Below are 25,091 nucleotides of genomic sequence, written 5' to 3'. Positions count from 1 at the left end.
GCTCTGGCTATGGGGGCACTCTATCTCCATTGGTTACAGAGCATCCATCAAGTACTCAATGAAGGCTCAGCGGAGCAGTGACATCCCGATCCCCTCTAACCCCATCACCCCAACCCACCCCCAAACCCTCCCTTGCACTGTTTTATATTCTTCTGTGGATAATTAGGTTATGAAGATTGATTTATTCGCAACAGATAAAGCAGAATCACTTGGAGAAATGTATTGTATCAGTTGTTATCTGTTGTTAAGTTTCACACTCCATATCCGCTCCCTCTTTATCACGATGTCCTTTTGGCCCGGCTGTGAAACAATTCTTCCTCCAGCTCTGTCTCAAGGGCGGCAGTGTCTTGCTGCATCGGAAAGTCGATCTGATTGCCCTGTCATTCATCATGTAACTTTAACTCGGGGGGCACAGCGAAGTGAAGTGAAGACTTCTTCGCAGTGATATAATGCTGGGCCTGCACGGGTTCAAATCATCTTCGTACTGGTTGCGGGGGGAAATTTTGCAGGTTTTGAAATTCCACACATTCTGTCTAGAAGTGCTTCTGGATATATCTCAACTGGCACAATGGTTTCAATAACACATGCACCTACACACTGATTATATGCAGAAACTCTGCAGAGCACTGAATCACAGTAATGGAAAAGTTTCACAGTGTATGTGAGGAGACCCAGAGGAGGGAAAAGGGGAAACTGTGTCCCTTGTGGTGATCAAAGTAAATTCAGAGGTGTTTGACAAATAGAAGACCAGAGAGAATAACAGAGAGAGTAGAAAGACTGAAGAAGAGTGAGACCTTACTGTAGGTTTCCTGGGTCTGAACCCTGCATGACCCTGTTGTGTTTACCCAGGTTGCTCTGTGGCTCCTCCCTTTTTACCCACCACACCAGACCTCCTTCCTCCAAATCTACTGAATGTTTCCCAGATGAAGACCTTTGTTGACAAGCAAAATATTTCCTAAACGAGATGACAAATGTTAAAATACTACATCCAGGCTTTTACAAGCACATTTTGTTATGGCACGTTAACACCAACTACCCACCTGGTAGCTTGTTAGCTCTGATGCTCCTTGCTAATACTTATGCATGTTGAGTGACAGCAGATAAGTTCCATCATTTCAAATATGTGCTAAATGGGTGGTAATGTTAGGTAGCCAAGTATTTGGTTAAGAAATATACAGTATGTAATATATATAACATATGATATAACACATAATAAAACCATGCTTTAAATACCTTTTTAAAAATTCTCTTTGACTTGATCTGAAAATCATCAAATCAGTGCTGTCATCCTCAACCAATGAGGATCACATTCCTTATGGTTTTTTTGTTGTGATTTTCAAACTTCATCTTAAATTGGCCTCCAACAGGCAGGAAAACGTTTCATCCTGATGATACTATGATACTTGACACAGTGGGTCTGTAAATCAGTTTTCCAACGTGTTCAAAGTCAGCTGCTGTGTGGAGCTCTCCACTGGGCTCGGGGGGGTTTGAAAGCAGGTCAGTGGGGACCGCACGGGGAGAGGGAATCAAGGAAAACATGTCCGACAAACACAAACGACAACCACTGACGTCGCCTTTCATCTGCCTCAATCCAGCACAGAGAAGGCGGAAGAAGAGCTGAGAATAAACTGTTTCACAGGACTTAATTAAGGCTATAATGATTAATTCAGGGTCCCCTGCTGCAGGCGGTAAAGATGTGCATTCCTTTGTCAAGCGCTGTTAAGATTGGGTCGAGCAGGTCAGTCCTGGACAGTGGCGTGACTTAGTGCCAAAGAAATGCAGAGGGGGTGAAACAGGGGGAATCACTGGTCCAAGATGACTCCATTCCCTCCTATTGTTCATCATTCTGACCGTCTTCTTTCCAGTTGAGAAGCATGAAGAAATGACTCAAAACTCAAACATCGGCCCCAAAGGAACTCCTCACTCACAAAGAATGTCCAAATGAGCGTGAGGGTCTCAAACATCAGCACTGCTCTCTTATAACAATGTCTGAAATCCTCCAAAGGGACGAGCACACAGACGAAGCTGGCTTGATTTTCAGCCAGCGGCGGAACTGGGATGGTGGGAAACTGAAATAATGTCTAATAGCAGTTTAAAGTTACACTTTGTGTTTTGATAATTTGACTGGGAGCCAGAGGGTGGTTTAGCTCTAATGGGCTGGAGCCATGCTCTGTGATGGGCTCCGGTATGGTGATTAGCTGGGGGCTTACAGATGAACCTCGGGCAGCGCAAGGTTTCAGCTCCCCGCTGGCGTAAACTGTGGGTGGCAAGGAGATAAAACACAAGGCAGACTCGGCATTGTTTATGCTGCCTGTTTGTGGTCTGCATCCATGCAGGGGCGTGTGTGCAGCCCTTATGTCTCTTTGGTGTAGCACAGGGATGCTAAAACCTCCTACACAACGAACGAGGTGTAATAACACAGTGTTTGTTTAGACAACACTTGGAGTTGAAAAGTCCAGCTTCAAATTTAGTGTTTGATGTCTGAAAAAAGATGTTTTAAGTTAACTGAAATATGTTTGTTTTTGCTGGAAATAACCCTGAATATTTTTCACAAGATGAACACACAGTTTAAATAAGGCAGTGTGATTTCCCACTGTTAAAACTCCCAATGTGATAATCCACCTGGGGAGTCATCGCAGAGTATTCTCTAGTGGAGGTCCACGGTTAAGTATGGGGGGTCCTGCTCCACCTGTCCCCATGCCCTGAGCACCTAAGGTCAGCCACCAGAGAGGTGGTCCCGCCTGGCTCCATCCACACCACGAGCCCACCCTATCAACTCTAAACAGTGTGAAACAACACATTAACCAGCGGCCTGTCCAAATGTCAGCCGGGACAAGTGCTCGCTTTAAAAAACGACCACCACACGTCCAGCTATCTAGCTGTGTGGTCTCCACATGAAGATACGTTGTTGGATTTTTTTGTTGGGTTTTTGCCCTAACGTGCGTGAAAGCGTCTGCTGAGCAACGTCTGAATCGCTGCCTGCTGAAAAACAAAGAGAAACATCCATTAGGACTGAAGACTGGACATGAATTTGTAATGATGCAAAGACCACAGAATTTAATGAAGGACTTTGTGATGTGTTGACACTGACGTCTGCGTTATGCGGAGGAATATTCCTGCCAATTCCATCTGAACCTCTGCAGTCAATACTGCATGATCGGGTGCTGCCAGTTGTTATTTATATTGACGTCTTTAGAAATGGATGGCAGAGAGAAGAATCATATTGGAGTGTGAGTTCTTGTATGCAATTTGAAACCATAAAATCATATTTTAGGACAACTTCAGAACGAACACTACGATAAAGATATGTTGGTACCAACATTATCTGAGACTATGATATGACAGTCCTCTTAAAGTCTCATTTTCTTCAGTTCCATTTTCTTTCTAAGAAAACACTGAGAACAGGCCCTCTGCAGCTTGTCACCCGACAGCCGAGGGTGATTTAGTTTGGAGCGATCTGAAGGTCCCTCCTGATTGATTCTGTCCTCATTCAGGGGACAGAATTTCTAGATGTAGACACTCCAGATAATTATTAAAATACGTGAATTTCAGTGGGAAAGTGATTGAAATATTCCCTCTAAACTGGCACATTTTTTCACTTGCAGGAGACGACCTTCTGATGTCATTTCAAAATACATAAGCAGGAATGTTCAGTTGTACATTTTCAGCATCCTCATCAAGGACACGTCAACATGCGGCAGAGGGACGAGCTGGTCTGCCTCCTGAGCCACAGCAGCCCCAGAAGATTAAACTACCCAGCAGTAGATAAAATAGTGAGGATCACCTACACCTTGACCATTACTGCACCACTGATAATGATATAAGAATATATGATAGTATAACACTCACAGAAGCTAATTTCTTTTACTCCTGATACTTTCCACCCCTGCAAACCACGGAACAAAAATTAAACTTTCTTGCATTACGTTTTTTTTTATCACCAAAGGCCATTTGGGGCAGAAGGCTAAAATGGCATTAATTAAAGTCTGTGAGTATAATTAACCCACACTCTCCCTGTATAATGTAATATGTCTGCCTCAGAAAAGTGGTGCAGGGGCTGAGTGTGAATTAAGTAAATGATCTTTAAAAATCAATTCACCACAGATATTACCTCCTGGTTTTAATGTATCTATACATTAACATTAGGCTGACGAGTTAGCCTTCCATTAAAAAAATTATACCTCATGTTTTGATAGATTAGAGAATAGATACATGGACAAAGCTATGATACTTTGACATCTTTGACACTACAAGTTCAATACTGCAGGGGATTAATGCCGCGACACTTTTGTGGTATCGTGCAACCCAAGCCCTCACTACTGTTCCACACATAAATCTCACAGAGCGTGACTAACTCGGCGGTAACAGGAGCCGGGGCCCAGCGGTCTCTGCGGACCCCGGCCTGCATGTCAGTGTTTTAGACCGCTCGGCTCTAAGGACCAGCCCCAGAAACTCCATGGGCCCCCCGGGGACCCTGTGAAACCAAACAGTGAGGTCAGTTCTGGGCTCCCATCTCAGAGTGAGGATTACGCTCACACACATACAGAGAGCTGAGACTGTGCTTGGATTAAGTCATTAAGGGTAGCCATCCCATAAAACCTCAGCCAGGGACTTTCTCTGGACAAAGATATTTCCTTCTCACAGCAACTGATTTTCTCTCTGTGAGCAGAGCGGGCAGGCATGTCTTGACCTTTATTTTGGATGGACAATTAATTCCTACGACTCATTATATTCTTCATTAATCTTCCTTTTTTCTGCAAAAACACCTCCAGGTAATCTCTCACCAGGAGACAGTGAAATAAAAAAGCTGTAAAGTGCAGACTGATGGCTCTCCGTCAATAATATTGCACCCATTTGACCATTTCCCTGCATGCACCTGCACTGCTATTACACACACACACACACACAATGAAACTCTATCTCCAATAACTTCCACAACAGTAATACGAGATTTTTTATTGTATCAAACAGGTGGTGATGACCTTCAGGGCCCGTTGGCTCGCGGACACGGCGTAAGTGTCTTCGTGTCTGCATGTGTGTGTGTACGAATGCACGTGTGGCACCTCATGTGGGACAGCTGACCGTCAGACTCGCACTGTTTGTTGTCCCTGTGGCACGTGAACCAGCAAAGTTCCTCACACTTTCAGAATAAAATGCGGCCATCCGCACACAGGGATGCCGGTCAAGCAAACACACACATACTTAACTGTGATATACACACACACACACACAGAATCATCAATGCTCAATTACCCTCTCCTGTGTTTGGACAGTAATGTTAGTCCGGAGGGTCTTGGGTGTGGAGAGCAACCTGTTGAGAATAATTCATGCGAGTGTCAAAAGTGAGAATCTCAGGATTTTCTTACATTTTGTGGGCCCACACGCATTTATGTGCTCATGAGGTCTTCAGCCCATTTGTCAGCATTATGGGGATCAATTGTAAATCACGTTTCATTTCAGCCAAGTCACATAATCATAAATATTGTAGTGAGAAGTCAGGGGGTTGCTTTTTGTTTGGGTTATTTTACATGATTCCACTGATTACATAAATCCTGATAAGAGCCATTATTCATTAGTTTGCAGAATACTTAAGCTTTAAAGCACTTCAGAGAGGAAGCAAAGCATCTGGAATATGTTTGCACATTTTGTTCAGGGACGTCCATTTCCATCAGTGTTCCTTATTAACTTCTGAACACAATCAAATACTTTTTAAAATTATGAAGAGCACTTATGGGTGATTGGAAAGTCATGTTTAACAAAACCCACACTGAACAGTTCTGACTTTGGATAACAGTTACTGAGGAATGTTTATATTGCAATTGGGATGCACCCCACAAATCTGTTACCTGCCCTAATTTTAAAGATTTTAAAGCACTTGCTGAGATGCAGATTCAAAAGGGAATTGATACTTTATGCATTGCTTGAATTGTAAAGTGCAAAGCTTTTGAGTGTAAATGTATTATCCATTTTCATTATTTCTGGATGACATCGTGTTCAGCCTCTTTGAAGAGCAGCTTCATAAGATAATCATCTCAATAATTAAGATAACTTCTGCACATTAAGAAAGTCTGGGAAAAGAAAACATTCAGCAAAGTCCATGCACAAAGATGTTGGCTTCTGTCAATAATTCTAAACTTTTAAATTTAGAAGCAGTTTCCATTTACATTTAATGTATAAAGTATTACAGATGCTTATTAAGTTCAGGTACATTTATTCAGCGCTGATCACCCAAATTAAAGGAACACTGAAGGATCTGAGAAGCTGATTCAAAAGGAGATTTAATTCATAAGGAAGGAAGAAGGAAGATGTGCTGTTGACGTCCTAATAATATTAAATGGTACATTCAATACAAAGTAAAGTGAACTTCATTTATCACCCATAATCATTATATGTGGGCGACACGCATCACATATTTCATCTCTTTCGTGAACAGTTTCATAACACCATAATTCAAATTAGTTCTGCAACTAATACGATGTTTTAAATGAACAGATGAATTGTTTACTCCATTAATGTCATAAAGTGAAGCCGGTGAAGCAGGAATCTCTGACTGTTTTGCATTTTTTGCTTGCTGAATTACTAAAACCATCAGTCATTTCTGAAAATATTGTCATGTGGTTATTTCAGCAATTAACCAACCGTCTCCGCTCTTTGTAAAATACTACAGAGGACTTAGAGAAAGTTTAGGGAAACTGAAGTTGTCTTATGACTTACTAAGTCCTGCTTTGTCTAACGACACTGACTCTGGATGATTCGGCCTTGGAGGAAGGTTCACATTAACTTCACATTAACTAACATTTGTGAATCAACAGGATGAAACAGGAGTTTTGGGTAACAAAGGCTCTCCATAACGGCTGAGCCAGACACGGCCGTGTTCTTTACCCACTGCGGCTTTATGGCTATCATGTTATTGCCTGCATCCAGCCTAAGCTTCAGTGCGCTTGCTATCTGTTGTTTTAATGATAGACCCCATATAACCAATTATACAGCGCAGCAGTGCTTCTCTTCTCACTCGTCAACACTGACATTTATCAATATCCTATTAGTTTCTCTTGGAGCCAGGCACTTATCCCCACACCAATCCCCCCAAAAAAGTCTGCTCTTGTTGTTATTCAAGAGTCCGATTTTCATTGAAACAAAACACGCTTTGTTCTGGGCTCAGACACGTTGGGAAAAACTAATATTGGTGGATCATTGTCACCGATGTTGCCATGGCTACAGTCACACTTGCTGATGATTGGATTCATTCTGTGTTATCGCTGGCTACGTCCCCGACTCCCAGAGGCAGTGTGATATTAATGATAGCGATGTTCCACCATATCGTTTACAGGCTGCGACATCAAAGCAATGCTGCGAAAAGAAAAAACCCCAAAACAAAACAAACCCTCAGACTGACTTGAGAAAAAAAAAGAAAACATTAAATTTTGATTTGGATTTCCACACTCTTTGTGAATTGAAAGTCACTTTTAAGAAATGCCTGTGACCTAAAGCACTTGTCAGAAAGTACATGAGTGAAACACGGAGGGCCAGACAGGGGGGCAACGGGGTCAACGTCTCACCTCACTGGCCAGACGAGAGGTCTCGTCTCGTCTGCTGCCGGGTCAAGGCCAGTGCCCCCTCTAAGTCCCGATCGGTGGCAGATAGGGATACAACACCAGACGCTTACATACTGAATGGCAAATAGGCTAATCTAATCCATCACTCCCCTGAATGAGGACAGAATCAATCAGGAGGGACCTTCAGATCGCTCCAAACTAAATCACCCTCGGCTGTCGGGTGACAAGCTGCAGAGGGCCTGTTCTCAGTGTTTTCTTACAATGGAGACCTGTTGAAACAAAAAAAGGTATGTGAACAGCTGGTAAAATCTGCTCGCCCTGCAGGGTCGCTGGTGTTTCTTCCTCTTTTCTCAATGCTAAACGTCAAGTTATTATTCTTTGCATCCATTTGCAGGAACAACCCTTTAAGCCAGTCAATCAATGCCGGTCCATTTGCAAGGGCCTATTGACATTGTCCAAGCAGTGTGCAGCACTCTCATCGTGCCTCATAATGCAATGCTCTGAGGTCATGGAGAGTTAGCTGGCGAGCAGGCAAGTTAGTGAGCTCTTTTCCTCGCTAATTGATGTGCTTCAGCCGCTCGGCCTTTGAACTGAATCCCTGCATCGTCTACCAGAGAGAAGGCAGATGCCATCAGTGTTGCCTCCCCTTTCTGCTTTGAAACCCAAGCCTCTTGTCTAACCCACAAGCTCAGGGCACGAGTGAGAGGAGCCGTCTGTTAGCTTAGCTCGAGAGACAGTTACTCCCCGCTTTGTTTGAGTCTGGCCTGGGAGTTTGAGGGAGCCAGGCCAAAGCGATTAGCTGTGTTTTCAGTTGGAGATGCTATCGTAGTGGCGTTACTGGCTGCTCCTGATTGCCTTAGAGGTTGGTTGACCCAAGGAGGGGAACCATTGTTTGAGCAAAACTTTAGCTTGGTCTGGCACTCTTCCAGCCCAGTACAGGAAGCCTTGATGAAATTCAATGCTTGGGCATTTGTGCATATAGGCCTGAAGTTTTGTTGCTCCATTCTGTGAAGATAATGCAATAGCTTAAGAGTGGTCTACTGAATTTTTATTTAGATTTATGCATATTTAAATTCAATTCAATTTAATTCAGTACTCTCTGCACAGAACTTTGGCAAGCAGCCTCACTCAGCTGGTAGAAAAAAAATTTCCTTCGCAGCCTTAAAGTTTGGCTGCTTCTCTGAACTAAACTTTGGAGATGGCATGTGCAGTTCAGTTTTATTATCATATGATGCATTTTCTGCTTATTTGAGGCAGCAGTTTGAAAAAATAAGACCGAGAGGAAATATGAAGATGAAGATGAAGATGAAGCTTGAGTGGTAATATTGAGTGTGAACAGAAATAGAGGTATGAGTTTTAAGCAGGAGACATCTCATTACTGGCCATGCTGATTGCAATGTAATCTCCAGAAAATTGATGGATATTTCAAAGGAAGGGAGTCTCCTTGCTAGAGAAGATTGTGTGTCCTAATATTTCCATAAGGTATGACATCTCAGATTATTTGGGTGGTAATGAAACTGGCTAATAATCAGCCATACTAGAGGAGTGGCTTCCTTTTCACTTGTGCATCCCAGACTCTCATTCTTACTGCACACCTGGCCTGCATCAGCCTCGTTAGTTCTGTTCCAGTCCCAGTGTTTTCCTCAGCCAATCAGCTCATCTTCTTCCCTCAACTCACCTGTGTGTCTCCACCCTGTTTTTCACCTCCACCTCATTCCCTCGTTAGTTTACTTTGCATTTCAGTCCAATATGAGTTCAGTTTTCTGCTTTGTTTGCCTGCTTCTCTGGTCCTGCTTTTCAATAAATAAGTCCAACTTTTCATTACATCTGTGCATTTTTGAAGAAAATTCACACCAGAACAGATTAGATCTGGCGTGGTATTAATCCAGAATGATTTGAGCACAGGCCACATACTCTAATCCTAAACTACTTTGTTTTGCTCATTTCCTGTGCTTTTGCTGCCTCACTGACAAGCTAACATCACTGGATGCTAGAAAGATCCATCTTGCCATCTTTGGATCAGGTATCTGGCTCTTCTTTGTGGAAGCAGACAATGATGCCTTAAGATCAAATCAATAATGATCAAATCAGCTAGCAGTACCTTACAAAAAAAGCAGCATTTCTTTGAAATTACCAGCAGATTCATCTCTCATGTTTTAAGGGGAAACTGTGAAAGGTGAATATTTTAAATTATAAGTGTGTGTTTCTCTCACTTTGAGACAGCTTGAGCAATGTGGTCTTGAACTCATATCAAACATACATGCAAATGGTCTGTCACACATGCTGCCATTTTGACAGATTATTATTTCCTAGATGGGTTAGAGTGAGAAAACTTGTGAGTGATGAAAAAGTGATTTATAAAAATGTCTTAAGGGTGGCAGCTCTCATCTGTTTGTTACCCTGCAAAATGAGAGTGCAAAAATGATCCATCTTGTATTTTTTCTTTTTGATCAGTCTCCGATGAAATTCTAATGTAACATTCTGCCATTGGTGTCCTAACGTCTTGTCTCAAAATCACACATTTTATTGAGATATGAGCACTCGTTTCCACTCATCCTCCAGCCTCTTTTTTAGTCTGAGTCAGTGGACTGGAGACCCTGAAAGTCACAGGGTCGTGACCCCAGGTGAGGCATTGTCATCGGGCCCATGACCAGGGTACTTAACCCTTGATAGGCTAATTCATATCCCAGGTGTGGAGCCTGGTTATATGCGGTGTGTCCGTCACGGTGATCAGAGTCTCCTCTAAAACAGCCCAATGAGTGTGTAGCCTGTCTGAGGCAGGAGGTCCAGTTAAGCTAAGGGGAGGTGGGGGTGAGAGGTGTGTGACGAGGGGGTGGAGAGAGAAGAGGTCCCACAGTTCATGTTCATTATCAGTTCTGTTTGTGACCCCCATGTCAGCGCTGGTCCTAACTGGATCCTTCTTCTGACACCAGCTGGAGGGGGAAACATCCCATGGACAACACTTGTGTAAGACAACTCGCTGCTGGAGGCATGGAGTTTAGGAGTTTTGAAACTGTCTAGAAATTTGAGACAAATGAAGAAGATATAAGAAGAATACATTTAGCGTGAATGGTGAATATGTCCAAAGTAACATACATGGCTGTTCAGTTTGATCTTGGATTTGTCCTCTACAATATAACATGTGAAGTTGACTGCATTTTTCAATAATAACCACTCAGTAACAAAAAGTCAGTTCCATTTTTTCACCAAAATAAACATCATTAATCACGTATTCGTGGATCAGCGGTTAGGGTGTCGGACCCGTAACCGGTGGATCGCTGGTTCGATTCCCCGTCCCGGTGTCCATGGCTGAGGTACCCTTGAGCAAGGTACCTAACCCCCACTGGTCCCCGGGTTTGTCCCTGTCCCTGGTCTGGCTGCACGCGGTCGCCCACTGCCCCGGGTTTGCTGTGTGTGTGCACGTCACTTGGGTGGGTTAAATGCAGAGAACAAATTTCGTTGGAGTGAGTTCCCTCCAATGACAAGATATGTCACTTTCCTTTCCTTTCCTTTAGAAAAATACCGACTGAATCTGCTCCTGTTCTTTCTTTTAAAAAAGAAATACAGTCAGTACAGTTAAAATGTCTCTGCAGCACATTATTGTATGTCATTATCTCTTTCCCACTTCCCCCCCAGCTGCTGATCAATTATTCACTTCAGAAAAAAATGTTTGAATCTGTAAGTGCCATTGGAGGAGATACTGACTGTCCCTGCTGGGATCACGTCCTACTTTAAAGTGAGAATATTGAGGTGCTGCCAAAGTGCAGGGAGCCTTTTTTAAAAAACTTTCCTTCCTCATGAATTTCATGTGGCTGGAAGCAGATTATGCAGAGATGTAAGAGAAATCCACCTGAATTTATTTCACCCAGCTGTTCTTTCTGGAGTTTAATGCTGAGATATTGTCCTTTGAATTCACCAAGCATCATCGCATGACAAAATTTAAATGCTCCAAGGTTGTATAATTAATATATGTAGAACATGAATTAATAATTTTTAAATTTTCTTTAAAGAAACTGGGGGATATACGCTTGGTATTTACTTTCGCACTGAGAGCTACATGAGAAGATTATACTTTCTTACCTGTAAGGCAAATAGAAGATATAACTGCCAGAAGCTGATTGGTGGAGTTTAGCAGAAACAACTGGTCTGGCTCTGACCAAAGTTAAAGAAATGCGTCTACCAGTAGGCTAACTCTAAATTTTACTAATTAACTCATCCTGTTTGACAGGGGCAAGCTAGCTGATTCCCCGGGCTTCTGGCCTGCATGCTAAAAATGGCCAGTGCTGCTAGCTTTAGAAGAAGAAGAAGAATAATCAGCGTTATTGACAGTATATATATTATTACATACACACACTGAATTCGTCTTCTGCATTTGACCCATCTTTAGTTGAACACACACATGCAACACCCGGCAAATTACATGCAGTGAAACACACACAGGAACTGTGGGCTGCCACTGTCAGGCGCCCGGGGAGCATATTGATGGGTTAAGTGCCTTGCTCAAGGGCACATCAGCCAGCTAATGGAGGGGGGGGGCATTTTTCACATTAATCACTCCACCACACCCAAATTTTTCCTGCCCGTCCGGTGGGGGAATTGAACCGTTGACCCTCCAATCACAAGCTGCTTCTCCAACCTCTTGGCCACGGCTGCCATTTTCATATTGCTTTTGATCTGCAGTGTTTGTACACTGTGTTATTAAACAAACAAGATGCAGTGCGTTAATTGTTGAGTATCAGAGGAGTTGTTTGTTTGCTTTTGTTAAAACAGAGTCAGGCTGGCTGTTTCAACCTAGCCTCCAGATTTAATACATAATAAGCTAAAACTGCTAGCTTTATCTTCATACATGTTTGTCTTCATACGTGTTTGTTTTTACACCACAGTTTTTGTTTGTTTTATTAAACAGGGAAGATTCATTAGTGAGCTTTAGAGGAGCCTTTAGTCTGTTTTATTACCGCTGGACAAAGCCAGGTTAACTGTTTCCTGTTTCCAGTTTTAATGCTAAGCTAAGCAAACCATCTCCACATTGCTTCATATGTTACAGGCACATATGAGAGTGGGATTAGCCGTTTCATTTAACTCTCAGCAAAAGAGGAGATAAGAGAACTTATTTCCATAAACCTGGAACTATTCCATAAACTTCAAACTGTTCTACTTTCTCTACTTTAAAAGTTTTCAGCACTTGGATGCGGAGTATAGACTGCAGAGCTGTTGACTCCGAGTCTCTTTGGATTCTAGACAGATTTACACTTCCTGCAGAGCAGCCTGAGTCCTACCTCCTTGCCTGAGAGGACAGATCCTCCAGTGTGAGTTTCTACCCAGGCTATCCCATGATTCACCCTGACAGCTGAAGCGTCAACCCCCTGACACTGAAGGGAATTTATGGTCCGGTTCAGGATGCACAGTAGCCCTGGGGAGAGAATACACGATCGGGCCACAGCAGGGGCACAGCTCCATTCATCTTGAAAAAGTGTACACTTCATTTCAGCTCAGTCATCCAGGTCAATTACTCGGTCTTAATATTAAAATGTATATTCTGATTATAAGACATCTGAGGCAGCAGTCTGTCTAATATATTTGTAATCATTGGGATTATTTTCCTTTGCACTTGTGTTTGCCTGCATGAAAGTCAGAACATGTGAGACTGAATGGAGGTTTGTTTTTAATTTTGCGTCACTTAGTGGGATGCAGATTTCTATCTTATTTGACAAACGACACCCAGAAACCCACTCCTCCCACTCAGGAGAAGTTAATGCAGCACTTTCTGATGCGCATGCCCACACTCTGCTAACGTCCATATCATTTCTGCTGCATGACAAGCTCAAAAACTGCAAATCAATAAGAAAAGCTCTACTGTTTTCCACTAGTGACGGCCCCTGAGTGTACTTTGCTTCTGAATACAAAAAAAAAAGGAAATCTCCTGCATTTTTCAATATTTGATCAAATACACGTACCTTGAAAAGTATGCTTACCACTGTGGCACGGCTGGTAACAGAAAAGTACACTGAATATTTTTAGGATGCGACTGATTGTGGTCCACATTAATAATGCAGGGTCTCTGGTGTAACTGCAGTGTGAGCTGCACTAAATGAAACTATACATCCATATTCCGTCCTGCTGCATTAGCACTGAGGAAATACCTTTTGGACATGAACATATGGTCACTGACAGAAATTCCAAGCAAAAACAGGGTAACAATGGGACACACTGTGACACAGCAGAAAATGTATAATTAATAACACAAATTACACACCTGCAGGACTGGAGAAACACAAAATGCAGGCGTTCGATTCCTCCGAGGTTTGGATCTGTATCTCGCATGGTTTGGGTAATTAAAACACTTTGGTTAAAACTGTAAATATTGGAAAACTCTTACTTTAAGTGAAATAATCTTTTACACTTAAAGTAAGGGTTGACTTTTTTAGCATAAAACCAAGACAGCCTTAAAACAAGTGCTTTTAGTTACTCAAACATAACCCTAAAAAATGTTAATTATGTTTTGCCACAGGCTGATACTGTAGCAAAATTAAATCTTAAAAGATGACTTCATTAACAACTCTTCCTCATTATATTGCTGCTGTAATTATTTTTAAGAGGCAGCCTTGGCCACCGCAGTGCATGTCAGCGACATAATTTATTTGCACACCTAAATAGAACATAACCCTCATTAATGGTGCTTTATCTGCAGTGACAGGAATATCTATGCAACATGTTTGTGTTGAGCTCACTGTTTGATTAACGAGCATCTCGTGGTGGGAAAAAAACAGTAGCTTTTTCACAGCAGGCATGGAGACTCGCACAGGTGGAGCTAATAACCTTAATTAGGCCTCAGTTCCATTGGAGTGTCTCAGCAGGCCAAAGCGGTGAGCCAGCACGCTCTCGACCGGGTCCGCTTTAAAAAAGGTCAACATCACTGAGTTGTGTTGATATACGGAAATGAGTTCTTTGTGTTTATTCACAACATTGTCAGCCAGAGGGTGAGAGAAATAAAACGTGTGGACGCCATTTATGTGACTGTTCATGACTGGAAATAACCCACAAATACTGCGACTGTGGCGTCTTAAGATTTAAACATGACGTGACTCAGATCTTAGAGCAGGAAAACCCTCCCGCTTTTATATCTTTGGATCCTTTACATTATTGAAATATTGTTTCCCTCTTTTCTAACCTTACTAGACACAGTAAATGGAAGTTAAGCCTTAAATCTACTGTTTGTTAACTCGTAAAACTGGATACAAACAAAGTGCAATGCTCCTTAATTGATTACATTAATGGTGTTTTATATCAGCCGTGGTGGCTGTGCAGCCGTTTTGTCACCAGTTTGCTGTTGAAGTAATTATGACCCAGAGATAATGGGACTTTCAGAGAGCTACGATACGTCTAATTGGAATTACTACCAGGAGGCTGATATGAATTCTCACTCGGCTGCTCTTAATAGCAGTCTACAATATGAATGTGGTCTAATTTACACATTGTATCGAAGTGTATGTCAGTTAGGCGGCTTAGAGGTGCCGTGTCGACCGGTATTTCAGTCACCCTGACAAATGAAGAAAAGCACCCGTGACTCTAAGACTTACACAACAAGGTAACAGAAGCTGGGACTGAGTGAAGGGGGGCAGGGAAGTCCACAGGGTAAAAGTAAAACCCCACTAGAACTGCAGCCATACAAAAATAGGAATCCTTCACATTCCCGCCTGTGAAGTTTCCAATGGTGGACCTTTCAAGGCTGCAGAAAAATGCCACAGGCCATATATCAGCTCCTCGCGGGCTTTTATCTCTTTTATGAATCTGCGATGAACGAGCCACGTTTCTATTTATAACATCCCATGCATGCGTTTCTCAAAGCTGTTTTGACTCTGCACATTCCAGTCTATGTTGGGATTTTCTACATGTTACAATTGGCCGTAGCATTCCCACCGGCTCGAACAGGCACATGTGAGGTGTGTGTAGCGTCGTGGTTTCAGTACATGAACGATGTCTGACTCTCAGTTGGCTTGATCGCTCAACCTGCTTGTTGAAGCAGGTAGTTCCAGTGGAAACGGTCCACACTGAGGTCTGAAATCTGTGGACAAAACATTTGAAATTACATTTGTCAAAAAAAAATACATATTTTTAACAAATAATTTACTTAGAAACACGTAATAAACCATTGATAAGGACAAATTTTTGGTTGGCAGATTGTGAGAAATCCATTTGGTTTGGTGTCATCCAGCATAACCTGTCATTTTATTTTGGAGGGGCATAACACTAATCCATCAGGTAGATCCCCCCAATGATCAGATCAAACATTAAACAGGTCGTGCTAAAGAACTTGCTAAAAAATAAATAAAATGCAATAAAACAAACATCCATTGACTGATGTTAAAAGCAGTAATAAAGTTTCAACTTATAAACCCTTTTCAGGTGTTTTACTATATGAACGTGGCACCACTAACTCCACATCCATTATGTTGGGTTAAAACATGTGAAACACAACTATTTTATCTGTCACGCAGGGAAATCTCACTGTGTTTGCCATATTGTCCGGATGCAGATATTTAAAGCACCTGTCGTGAAACCTGAGGTGACATTTCAATAGCTTAACGTGTACGTATTTCCTCCACAAAGTCACTGGCTTGTAAAGGGCCACTGAAGAAAAAACGGTTCTTGATGCAGTGTGACAGCCAAAGTGTTGGATAGAGTTTCACATTCTATATTTAAGCCTGGTGACTTGTGTCTCTGCTGCGCCGTTTAAATGCCAGAGTCCCACTGTCAAAACAGAGAGAGAAGGGCGCAACAATATGATGGACCTTTTTGAGACCAACCCTTATCTTTTCAATGATTTGCGCTATTTGGAAGAAGGGGATCATGGACCACTACAGCACTTGGACATGGCGGGGGTGTCTCCTCTGTACAACGGCAATGACAGCCCGCTGTCCCCGGGCCAGGATAATATTCCGTCCGAGACCGGGGGGGAGAGCAGCGGGGAGGAGCACGTCCTTGCGCCTCCGGGTCTCCGGGCGCACTGCGAGGGCCAGTGCCTCATGTGGGCCTGCAAGATCTGCAAGAGAAAGTCGGCGCCCACGGACAGACGCAAGGCCGCCACGCTCAGGGAGAGAAGGAGGCTCAAGAAGATCAACGAGGCCTTCGACGCGCTGAAGAGGAAGACCGTGGCCAACCCCAACCAGAGGCTACCCAAGGTGGAGATTTTACGCAGCGCCATCAGCTACATTGAGCGGCTACAGGAGCTGCTGCAGACGCTGGACGAGCAGGAGAAAACGCAGAACTTTAACGACGGTGAACACGGTGTAAGCTATCACTGGATACCGGAAATCAGACAAATAAACATGCTCACAGTACTCCATTGGTGTTTGTGGTGTTCAGTTGACCTCATAATGTACTTTTATTCCCAGTAAGATCCCTATAATATCCCTGCATGGACCTGTAAAGTGTCTGTGGTGCTTTTTAATGACATGATGATGTGTTTACTGCAGCTTTATAGCTCAGTGTCACTATGATATTTTTATTCCAGTTGGGACAAACAGTTTATTACCCAGTAAAGACCTCACTGATGTTAATGTTGGCCTCTGTCACAAATTGTTTCAGGATTAGCCCACGTTTCTCATCAAAGGATAACAGCGTGTCAGGATAACATGTGATGTGTGTTTCTACAGGTGGCCCGTCATGATGAGTACCCCTGGAAAAAGGCCTCAGAGACCTGGTCGACCTCTGCTGACCATTCCACTGCAGCGATGATAAACCAGAGAGAAGGTACAGCCTGGGAGAACTTCACTGACAGTCGACAATAAATGCGCCCATAGATAAATCAAACCAACTGTAACTTTCCTTCCTTTTCAGGAAGCAGCGAGTCGTCTGCGTCCTCCAGCCTCCTGCGCCTGTCGTCCATCGTTAACAGCATCACCAGCGACGAGAAAATCAACTTCAGCGAAGACGTCTCAGAGAACTGAAGCGTCGGTCCGTCACGTCGGCTAGACAGCAGCGTTAAGATTTAAAACTTCCATTGTTTATCTCTAAATTATTCCCATTATATTCAGCCATTCTGTTTGTTTGTGTAGCCTTCGCTTGTACAGCAGGAGCGACGAATTTGTACATATTTTATAAAAATGTGATGTTTAGATTTATTTATTTTATATTCAGCAGCACGCAAACTCTTTAAGAAAGCTGATGTTGTATTTAAGTATTTGTACATAACTGACCAAGAAAATAAACTGCTAATTTTGCAGTACTCTAAACTGCTGTAACGTGCTTCCGTTCTTCTTGAGCCGTATTGTACACGACCAACAGCCAGCCGTCACGTCAGGCACAAATGGTGGGTGAAACAAACAAATAAGAGAGTATCTCTGAGTTTTACACTAAAAGAGAAAAATAAAATCCCCCGTCAGCTCCAGATCTGCCAGTTCCACCTCAGCATTCACGGCTGTTAGAAGTCCATATAATCTGCCCTGGAACAGTCTGCTGCCAGCCTGCTCCTCTTTGTTCCAACTGGCCTCCGGCAGGACTGATCCCAAACAACAGTAACTCGAGTCCTCCTCCAAATGCAGCGTGCCTCCACTCTCCTCTCCCCTGTCTTGTTTTGGGGACGTGGAAACTTGGGCAGCAGGCTTGAGTGCAAAGCCCATTGGGATAATGAAGTGCAGTCAGGTCTTAATTCATCATCATTTGCCTCATCATCACATGACAAAGCGTTTACATACGAGCTATTAAAACATGTGACGCGATGCTAGCGGCATGCAAACCCTTTGAGTCTTGTTTCTCGTGCATTGACATGAGAGGGGCGAGTCGGGGGGAGGGGGGGCGTTTGTTGATGATGCTGGCGTGTGCTGGACTCTGTCAGATGTCTGTGGACGACACGAAGCCCCGGTTGACCTTTGTCACACGTGTGTCAGGAGGCCTCGATGTTGCGTCCTGAAAGGGCAAAACAAAGCTGTTTCAAACATGGATGGACGAAGCTTCCCGTCCTTAAGAACAAATTTTATGTGTTTAAATGGCTTTTTTTTCTAACGTTCCTTCTAAAACTTTTTCTAATTGATGAGAAAGAGAGTTCAAACCGCACCCACACAGTCTGAAGGTCGTCCACTTTTTTAGTGAGTAAAAAGTGTGATGAGTGACTGGTTAAAGATGCTAAGATGCTCCACAGAACAGTCTTATTTGCCGTATGTCTACTCCACTACATTTAAGAGGGAAAGATAATTTAAGTTTTTTTCCCTGCAAAACATCCATCTGATAGCTTTGGGTTACTCATCAGATAAAACTGTCGCCCTAAAGACATGATGATAAACCACAGCAGTCCACTGTGTAAAGTCATCAGAGTGCCTACAACATTAAAATGCTAAAGTGAGAAATGCTCACTGCATACATACCCAAGTAGTTTTTACTGAAAACAAATTTACAATGCAGGACAGACTCGTTTTACATATTTGCAGTTGCAGTTTTTGTTCCTCCACTGAGCTGAATTAAAAGCTGAAGAACATACTGTAATGCGTTGCTCTAGTGGGGCTCTTTTCAACAGAACCATTCGTATCTTTTACCAAATTTTCTGCAGGAACCAGACAGAAACTTGATATCACTAAGCAGTAATGTGATTTTAATGGGCTCCCGCTCGCACTCGGTCTGATAGCAGTTTCACTTCACCACATTTTACCGCTGCATTGGGTATCTGCTGATTTAATGTCGGCTTGATGATGACTTCATTTGACCAAAGACACCGAAATGACAAGTTGTGCTGGAAAAATATCAGTTTGGTTCAATGTGGGTACTTATTTGTGTGCTATACACATGATGTGATGTGTACAAACCTGTATTTTGTGCTATTAAATGAGTAGTATTGATCTAAAAACTCAATATCCATCTGTGTTTTGAACCTCACTGTCTTATTTTAAGCACGCGCTGCCTACAGAGACACAAAACCCTCACTATTGTCTGACTTTACGGGGATTGTGGTGTTACTGATGACACCATATAATTGTAATTTGGCTGTGAAGGCAGTGTTTTTAAAGTCAAAGCTGATGAAAGGCGAGCTGTTATAGGAGGGAGGGGATAAGCCTGGAGCCTGAGTGCTTCTGATTTATCCAGACTTTCCTTGAATATCCTGCAAGGAAAAGGATTCACTGCAGCGGGGCTGGCGGTGCACCTCTTTCTGCTCACAGCCAAACAAATGGTGTTGCCACTCAAAATGGTTTTTGTCTCACTAATTCTTGTGGGGGGGTGTAAAATGGGCCTTTAAAAATGTTTTTGTAGTTTTCTTTTTTTTTTTCCAATTACACTTCACATAACAGATTTTTCTCACAACTTAAACTGTCCCACCAGTAGCATGTTTTGGCAGTTAAAATACACAAAAAGTATTTAAGGCACATTTTGTAGCTATTGTCAGTTGCTGTTTGCACACACACACACACACACACACTGGCAACCCTAAAAATCAGCAGCTGAGCCCAGAAACGTCCCGAACAGCAAAATAAGGACAAAACAAGAAAATACAGGCAGAGGACAGGGTGTTCATTTTTATCCAGGAAGTCCCTGCATACTATTCCTTTAAAATGGGATTAAATCCCGGCCTGGGGGAGGAATTCATTTTGCAGGAGTGTTAAGTGATAAATTGCCTCTCTTTCTGGGTTCTTGTGTTGCACCAAACGAGCGGCGTATTAAGTCAAAGCATGAGGCAGTTTAGAAGAAATAAGGTTTTCAGACGTGATAGAAGATGGACATAAAAGATCACCTCCTGCCCTTCACTTAACTCTGTCTCTGACCCTTGAGAACAACAGAAAAGCAAACTGGGAGAGTTCCCAAGAGACCAGCCGAGCGCACAGATCACAGCGCCGGCCTGCGCGCAATGAGCTCCAGTGCGTTCTGAGAAACGCCATGTGCTGCGCCAATCTGAGCCCAGGATCAATTAGCTATCGGCTGATAGCAGGTTTTCTCATTGCCAACGTTGTTCTCAGCCTGCACGGCCTTTGATCTTCTCAGCAGCTACAAGCGCAGACGAGCCGATGTCTTCTTCAGATGTGCCCAAGCCAAACCCCGACGGCCATTCAGAGGCAGCACGCAGCGGTGTTTTCTTAGGTGCGCACGGTTCTCAGAGACGGGGGCTCGCCAAACGTTTCGACACATTGTGAGAAATATCCGCATTGTATCCTTGTGAGCTGTCAACAACATCATTACCCAAAATCGTCGGGGTCGCGGTGCAAAAGCAGCCTTCAGTCTAACAGTCTGCATACAGAAAGACGATTCGGCTTGTTTGCAACACCGCAGAAGCTCGCTAGAAAAGCACATTTAAAGGACGTATCAATAGATTAAATAATACGTAACGCATCGTGAGGTGGTTTAATCTGCACTCTAAACGTGTAATGTCCAGTCCGTTTTTTCCTCTTATTTTGATTCTGTTAAAAAAGAAACAAATTAAAGCGAGACGTCTGCACTTTAAAGCAGTTTGAATTATTGTTTGAATTATTTGATTTCCTCATTGCCTAAAGCCCCTTCCTTCCCTTCCTTCAGTCTTCATCGTCAATAAAAACTACTGCACCCCAAACGCCATCTGTTGTGTGCTGGATTGAAGTACTTGACTTGTGTCAATAACTTTTAATGGTTAAAATTTGGTCCTTGGAGGCAAAATGGTGCAGGGAATTGCACAGTGGTGTTAATTGTGTAATTACTGTTTTAATGAGTGGGATGACCTCATTCACAGCACCTTCAGTGATGAGCTCGGGGTGTTTAGAGGGGCCTTACCACTGTAATGTGAATTCACAGGGCTTGAAATGTTACACCTTCCTTTGCAGCTGGGCTGCATCTGCAACGCTGTTGTCTCCACCGTAAAAATTGGCCTGCATACTCTTACAAGTGGTCACCCTCTTTTTCTGCACAGTTTGACTAAACAAAACACACTCTCTTTCATATTTATGTCTTCATAGCTGAGCGTCACTTTTATCGTCAGCTATGACACGACGCCTGGAGGCCGCTTACGGATAAATCAGGCGAAATGAAGCACTATCTGACTATTTAAAAACAGGTCACGCGGTGGTTAAAGCTGCAAATGTTCCCCCACACTCCTGAAACATTCCCAGGGATTGTATTCATTATGGCCTTGCAGGACAAGAGCCCTTGGAAGGAGAGAGTGGTGATGAGTAGGAAAACACCAGTAAGTGCAGATGTGGGAAACTCCACAGGGTACTGGGGGGTGAGAGGCAGCGGGTTGGGATGGGGCAGGGAGGGAGCTGAGCTAACACCAGCCTGTTTTCTGGCTGGGCCAATGGGCCATGGTAATTAGATCTGGCCAATGTGGGCCCTAGGCTCTGGCCTGGGGGCATATAAGGGGGGCCCGGGGCAACAGACCCCTCATATCACTCAGAGGTCTCCTCTCTCTCACCCCACTCCTCTACCCTCCTTCCTTCCTTTGCACCCATCTCTCCATCCATTCATACTCCTGTCTCCATTTGGCCATGGATGTCTTCCCACCATCCCAGGTCTACTATGACAGTGCGTGCGCTTCATCTCCAGACAGCCTGGAGTTTGGCCCTGGCGTGGAGCTCGCCGGCTCCGAGGAGGACGAGCATGTCAGGGTCCCCGGAGCCCCTCACCAGCCAGGACACTGTCTCCAGTGGGCCTGCAAGGCCTGCAAGCGCAAGTCCAACTTTGTGGACCGCAGACGGGCTGCCACCATGCGCGAGCGCCGGCGGCTGAAGAAGGTGAACCACGCTTTCGAGGCTTTGAGACGCTGTACCTCGGCCAACCCCAGCCAGCGTCTGCCCAAGGTGGAGATCCTGCGCAACGCCATCCAGTACATCGAGAGCCTGCAGGAGCTGCTTCGAGAGCAGGTGGAAAACTACTACGGCCTACCTGGGGAGAGCAGCTCGGAGCCCGGGAGCCCGCTGTCCAGCTGCTCTGACGGCATGGTAAGAACTCTGATCCACATGTTCAGCCTCGTCGCTCAAACCTCTGGCTGTACAGAGGTTTGCAGGTTCTCACTGCAGCTTTCAAACCATTGCAATGACGTGCAGAGAAATGACCACAACTGCGTGCAAGACAGGATTTTTTACCTGAAAAGGCCTTTGTTGCTGACCATTACATTTAAAATGGTGCTGTTCCCGTGTCTCATTTTACCATGCAGAGTATCTCACTTCAAAATAGGGCCCGGATTTCCAATTTAGAATCAATCAAATAAGCTTGTCTTGCCCCAAGACCTCAATTATGAGGCTACCCCATGCATATCATACTCTTTAATACAAACATCCATTCAGTAGTCTTCCATGTGTCTCCATCCCCTGTGTGCTGTTATGACAAGTCGGGATGAATTAGTGTTCTCAGTAACAGTCTGAAGGTAACAGTGTATCAGCTAATACTAAAGAACTTATAATGCTGGACGGAGTAATGGCTTTCCCACCACCGGACACTTTATAGCCCTAATAAACCAAACTAAATCCACCTTACTGAAGTCTGGCAGGAAAAACTGGGTGCTTTTCTGCATTCCATCCTGACTGCATGTTCTGCACCGCTGCCAGGATTTTCTGCAGATTTACTCGGAGAAAGTGTCATCTTGCACAAACTGGTGTTGCTTCCACTGATACAATCGATTGGCCACGCTCAGAGCCGGGCAGGGGAAGGGAGCGCATACTGCCACATTGGCTTTAAGGTGCATGTGAAATAAAGAAGGCCATAACTTTGGAATTCAGGATTTATTAGCCTGTCCAGAATATCATGAAGGGCATTTGTTTTTTTGTTTTTGTGGAGGGTTTTCTCCCCTTTTCTGCTTTTACCTCCCCTATATATATTTATACAATACTAACACATCATCTCTATTTGTTGTCTTTTTTTTTTTTTTTTGTTAAGCGTTTGCAGGAATCCAAGGGTAAATGTGTTTTCTCATTTCCTTTCAGGCTGACAGCAACAGTCCAGTGTGGCAACAGCTGAATGCGAACTACAGCAACAGTTATTCATATGCCAAAAACGGTGAGACCTTTAGACAGCAACAGCAGCCTGATGTGATTATGACTTGCATTCGTGTCAGCATGTTAAAATTGTAAAACCTAATAGACTATTTTAAATGTTTTATTCTGCCTGGTGGAGTCTTTATGGCGCCGTGGTTTAAGTATATTTAAAATAAAAGGTCATATAAACTGATCAAACATATGGATGAAAAACACCTTGTCTTTTGTATCCCAACTTGTTATGCATTTTACACAAGTCACAGCAGCCACATGTAGCATTGTGACTGAAATCACCCCCTGTTTCTGAAATCCTGACTCTGTCTCTGGCTCTTTTCAGAGAGTTTGGCCGACAAGACAGCCGGAGCATCAAGTCTGCAGTGTCTGTCCAGCATCGTGGACCGCCTGTCCCAGGTGGAGTCCGACTGCGGGCCGGCGGCTCTGAGAGACACGGCCACCTTCTCCCCCGGCAGCTCCGACTCTCAGCCCTGCACGCCGGAGAGCCCTGGATCCAGGCCTGTGTACCACGTCCTGTGAGGGGAACCTTGGCTCAGACGGGCGTCCTGCTTATACTGAACACCAGCTGCGTTTGCAACAAGAGATAAGAACTACTTTTGTGCAAGTCTGAAGGAGACTCAGCTGTAACTGAGGACCTGTGGCCAGCGGCTTTCACGTTGTACATGAGACTGTAAATATGTAATGTAAATTCTCATTTATTCTAGACATGCTATTATACCCAGTGAGACATATTTAATTATGACAGTTAATGTAATGTTGCTTTAGTCCAACATGAGGTGGTATTTAAGCAGTTTTCATTTCTTACTTTCCGTGTTGTCATGAACATTAAATCCTTCTCTGTTTTGTATAAGTTCTTGTATTTATTTCTTCTTCTTCTTGTCCATGTGTTCAGATTTAATTATCTTGTTAACGCTGGAGGTTAAATGAGCTAAATTAGGGAGAAAATGAGCCAAGGGTTGTGTTGTTGTCGCAGTAGTAACAGTGAAAACATCATGAACGTGAATGTCAGCAAGAAACAAAGTTCGAAACATCAAAATGACACCACGAGCCACGAGCCAAGAGCATTTTTACAAGCTTTTGTTTTGCAGAAATAAAATAGAACCAATTCTGCAAACAGAGTAACACACTGACGGCGAAAGCAGTTGCCAACACTTTAAGTTTAGTGAGTGTTTTGTGGCATTTTTAAGAAAACAATCCCAAGAATGGATCATCAGCTTTTAATACAACAGCCAAATCAATTAATTAACTCAGCAGCTTTTTGAGTCCAATAAAGTTGGTCTCATCACAACAAAACGGTGAGTTATTTATTACGTGAGAGGACCGTCCAGGTCAGTCTAGACTGTCTCCAGCTAACAAGGTGCTGAGACCACATTACAAACTGATGGAGGTCAGCTGATACCATTAATCATTTGACGCTGCTGTAATCTCTCATGCAGCCGACTGCCAGTCTTTCCAGTCCAGCAGGGTGAGACAGCGTTTCATTTTATCGCCCTAAAAATACGTTTTTGTCCATTATAGCAAGGATTTAACCAAACACGGAAATGTAAATAGTAATAGAAAATAACAGCAAATTGAATGACTGAGTTTTAAAGCACATTTGGTT

The 25,091-nt window shown here is 43.5% G+C and overlaps 2 protein-coding genes across 2 annotated transcripts; both read left to right on the top strand.

Moving 5' to 3' along the window:
• The first annotated feature begins 16,059 nt into the window (after window positions 1-16,059).
• On the top strand, window positions 16,060-17,788 carry myf6 (myogenic factor 6). Its single transcript, XM_046379687.1, has 3 exons — window positions 16,060-16,843; window positions 17,210-17,306; window positions 17,394-17,788. The coding sequence occupies exons 1-3, from the start codon at window positions 16,337-16,339 to the stop codon at window positions 17,501-17,503; spliced, it is 714 nt and encodes a 237-aa protein (XP_046235643.1). The 5' UTR covers window positions 16,060-16,336; the 3' UTR covers window positions 17,504-17,788.
• A 2,336-nt stretch (window positions 17,789-20,124) lies between these two features.
• myf5 (myogenic factor 5) lies at window positions 20,125-24,332 on the top strand. The gene is made up of 3 exons (XM_046379689.1): window positions 20,125-22,441; window positions 23,423-23,495; window positions 23,811-24,332. The coding sequence occupies exons 1-3, from the start codon at window positions 21,989-21,991 to the stop codon at window positions 24,005-24,007; spliced, it is 723 nt and encodes a 240-aa protein (XP_046235645.1). The 5' UTR covers window positions 20,125-21,988; the 3' UTR covers window positions 24,008-24,332.
• The last annotated feature ends 759 nt before the right edge of the window (window positions 24,333-25,091 follow it).

Source organism: Scatophagus argus, chromosome 22 (assembly GCF_020382885.2).
Source record: "Scatophagus argus isolate fScaArg1 chromosome 22, fScaArg1.pri, whole genome shotgun sequence".
Lineage (NCBI taxonomy): Eukaryota > Metazoa > Chordata > Actinopteri > Scatophagidae > Scatophagus > Scatophagus argus.
Note: the sequence above shows the minus strand (reverse complement) of the source record. Positions and strands in the feature narration are given on the sequence as shown.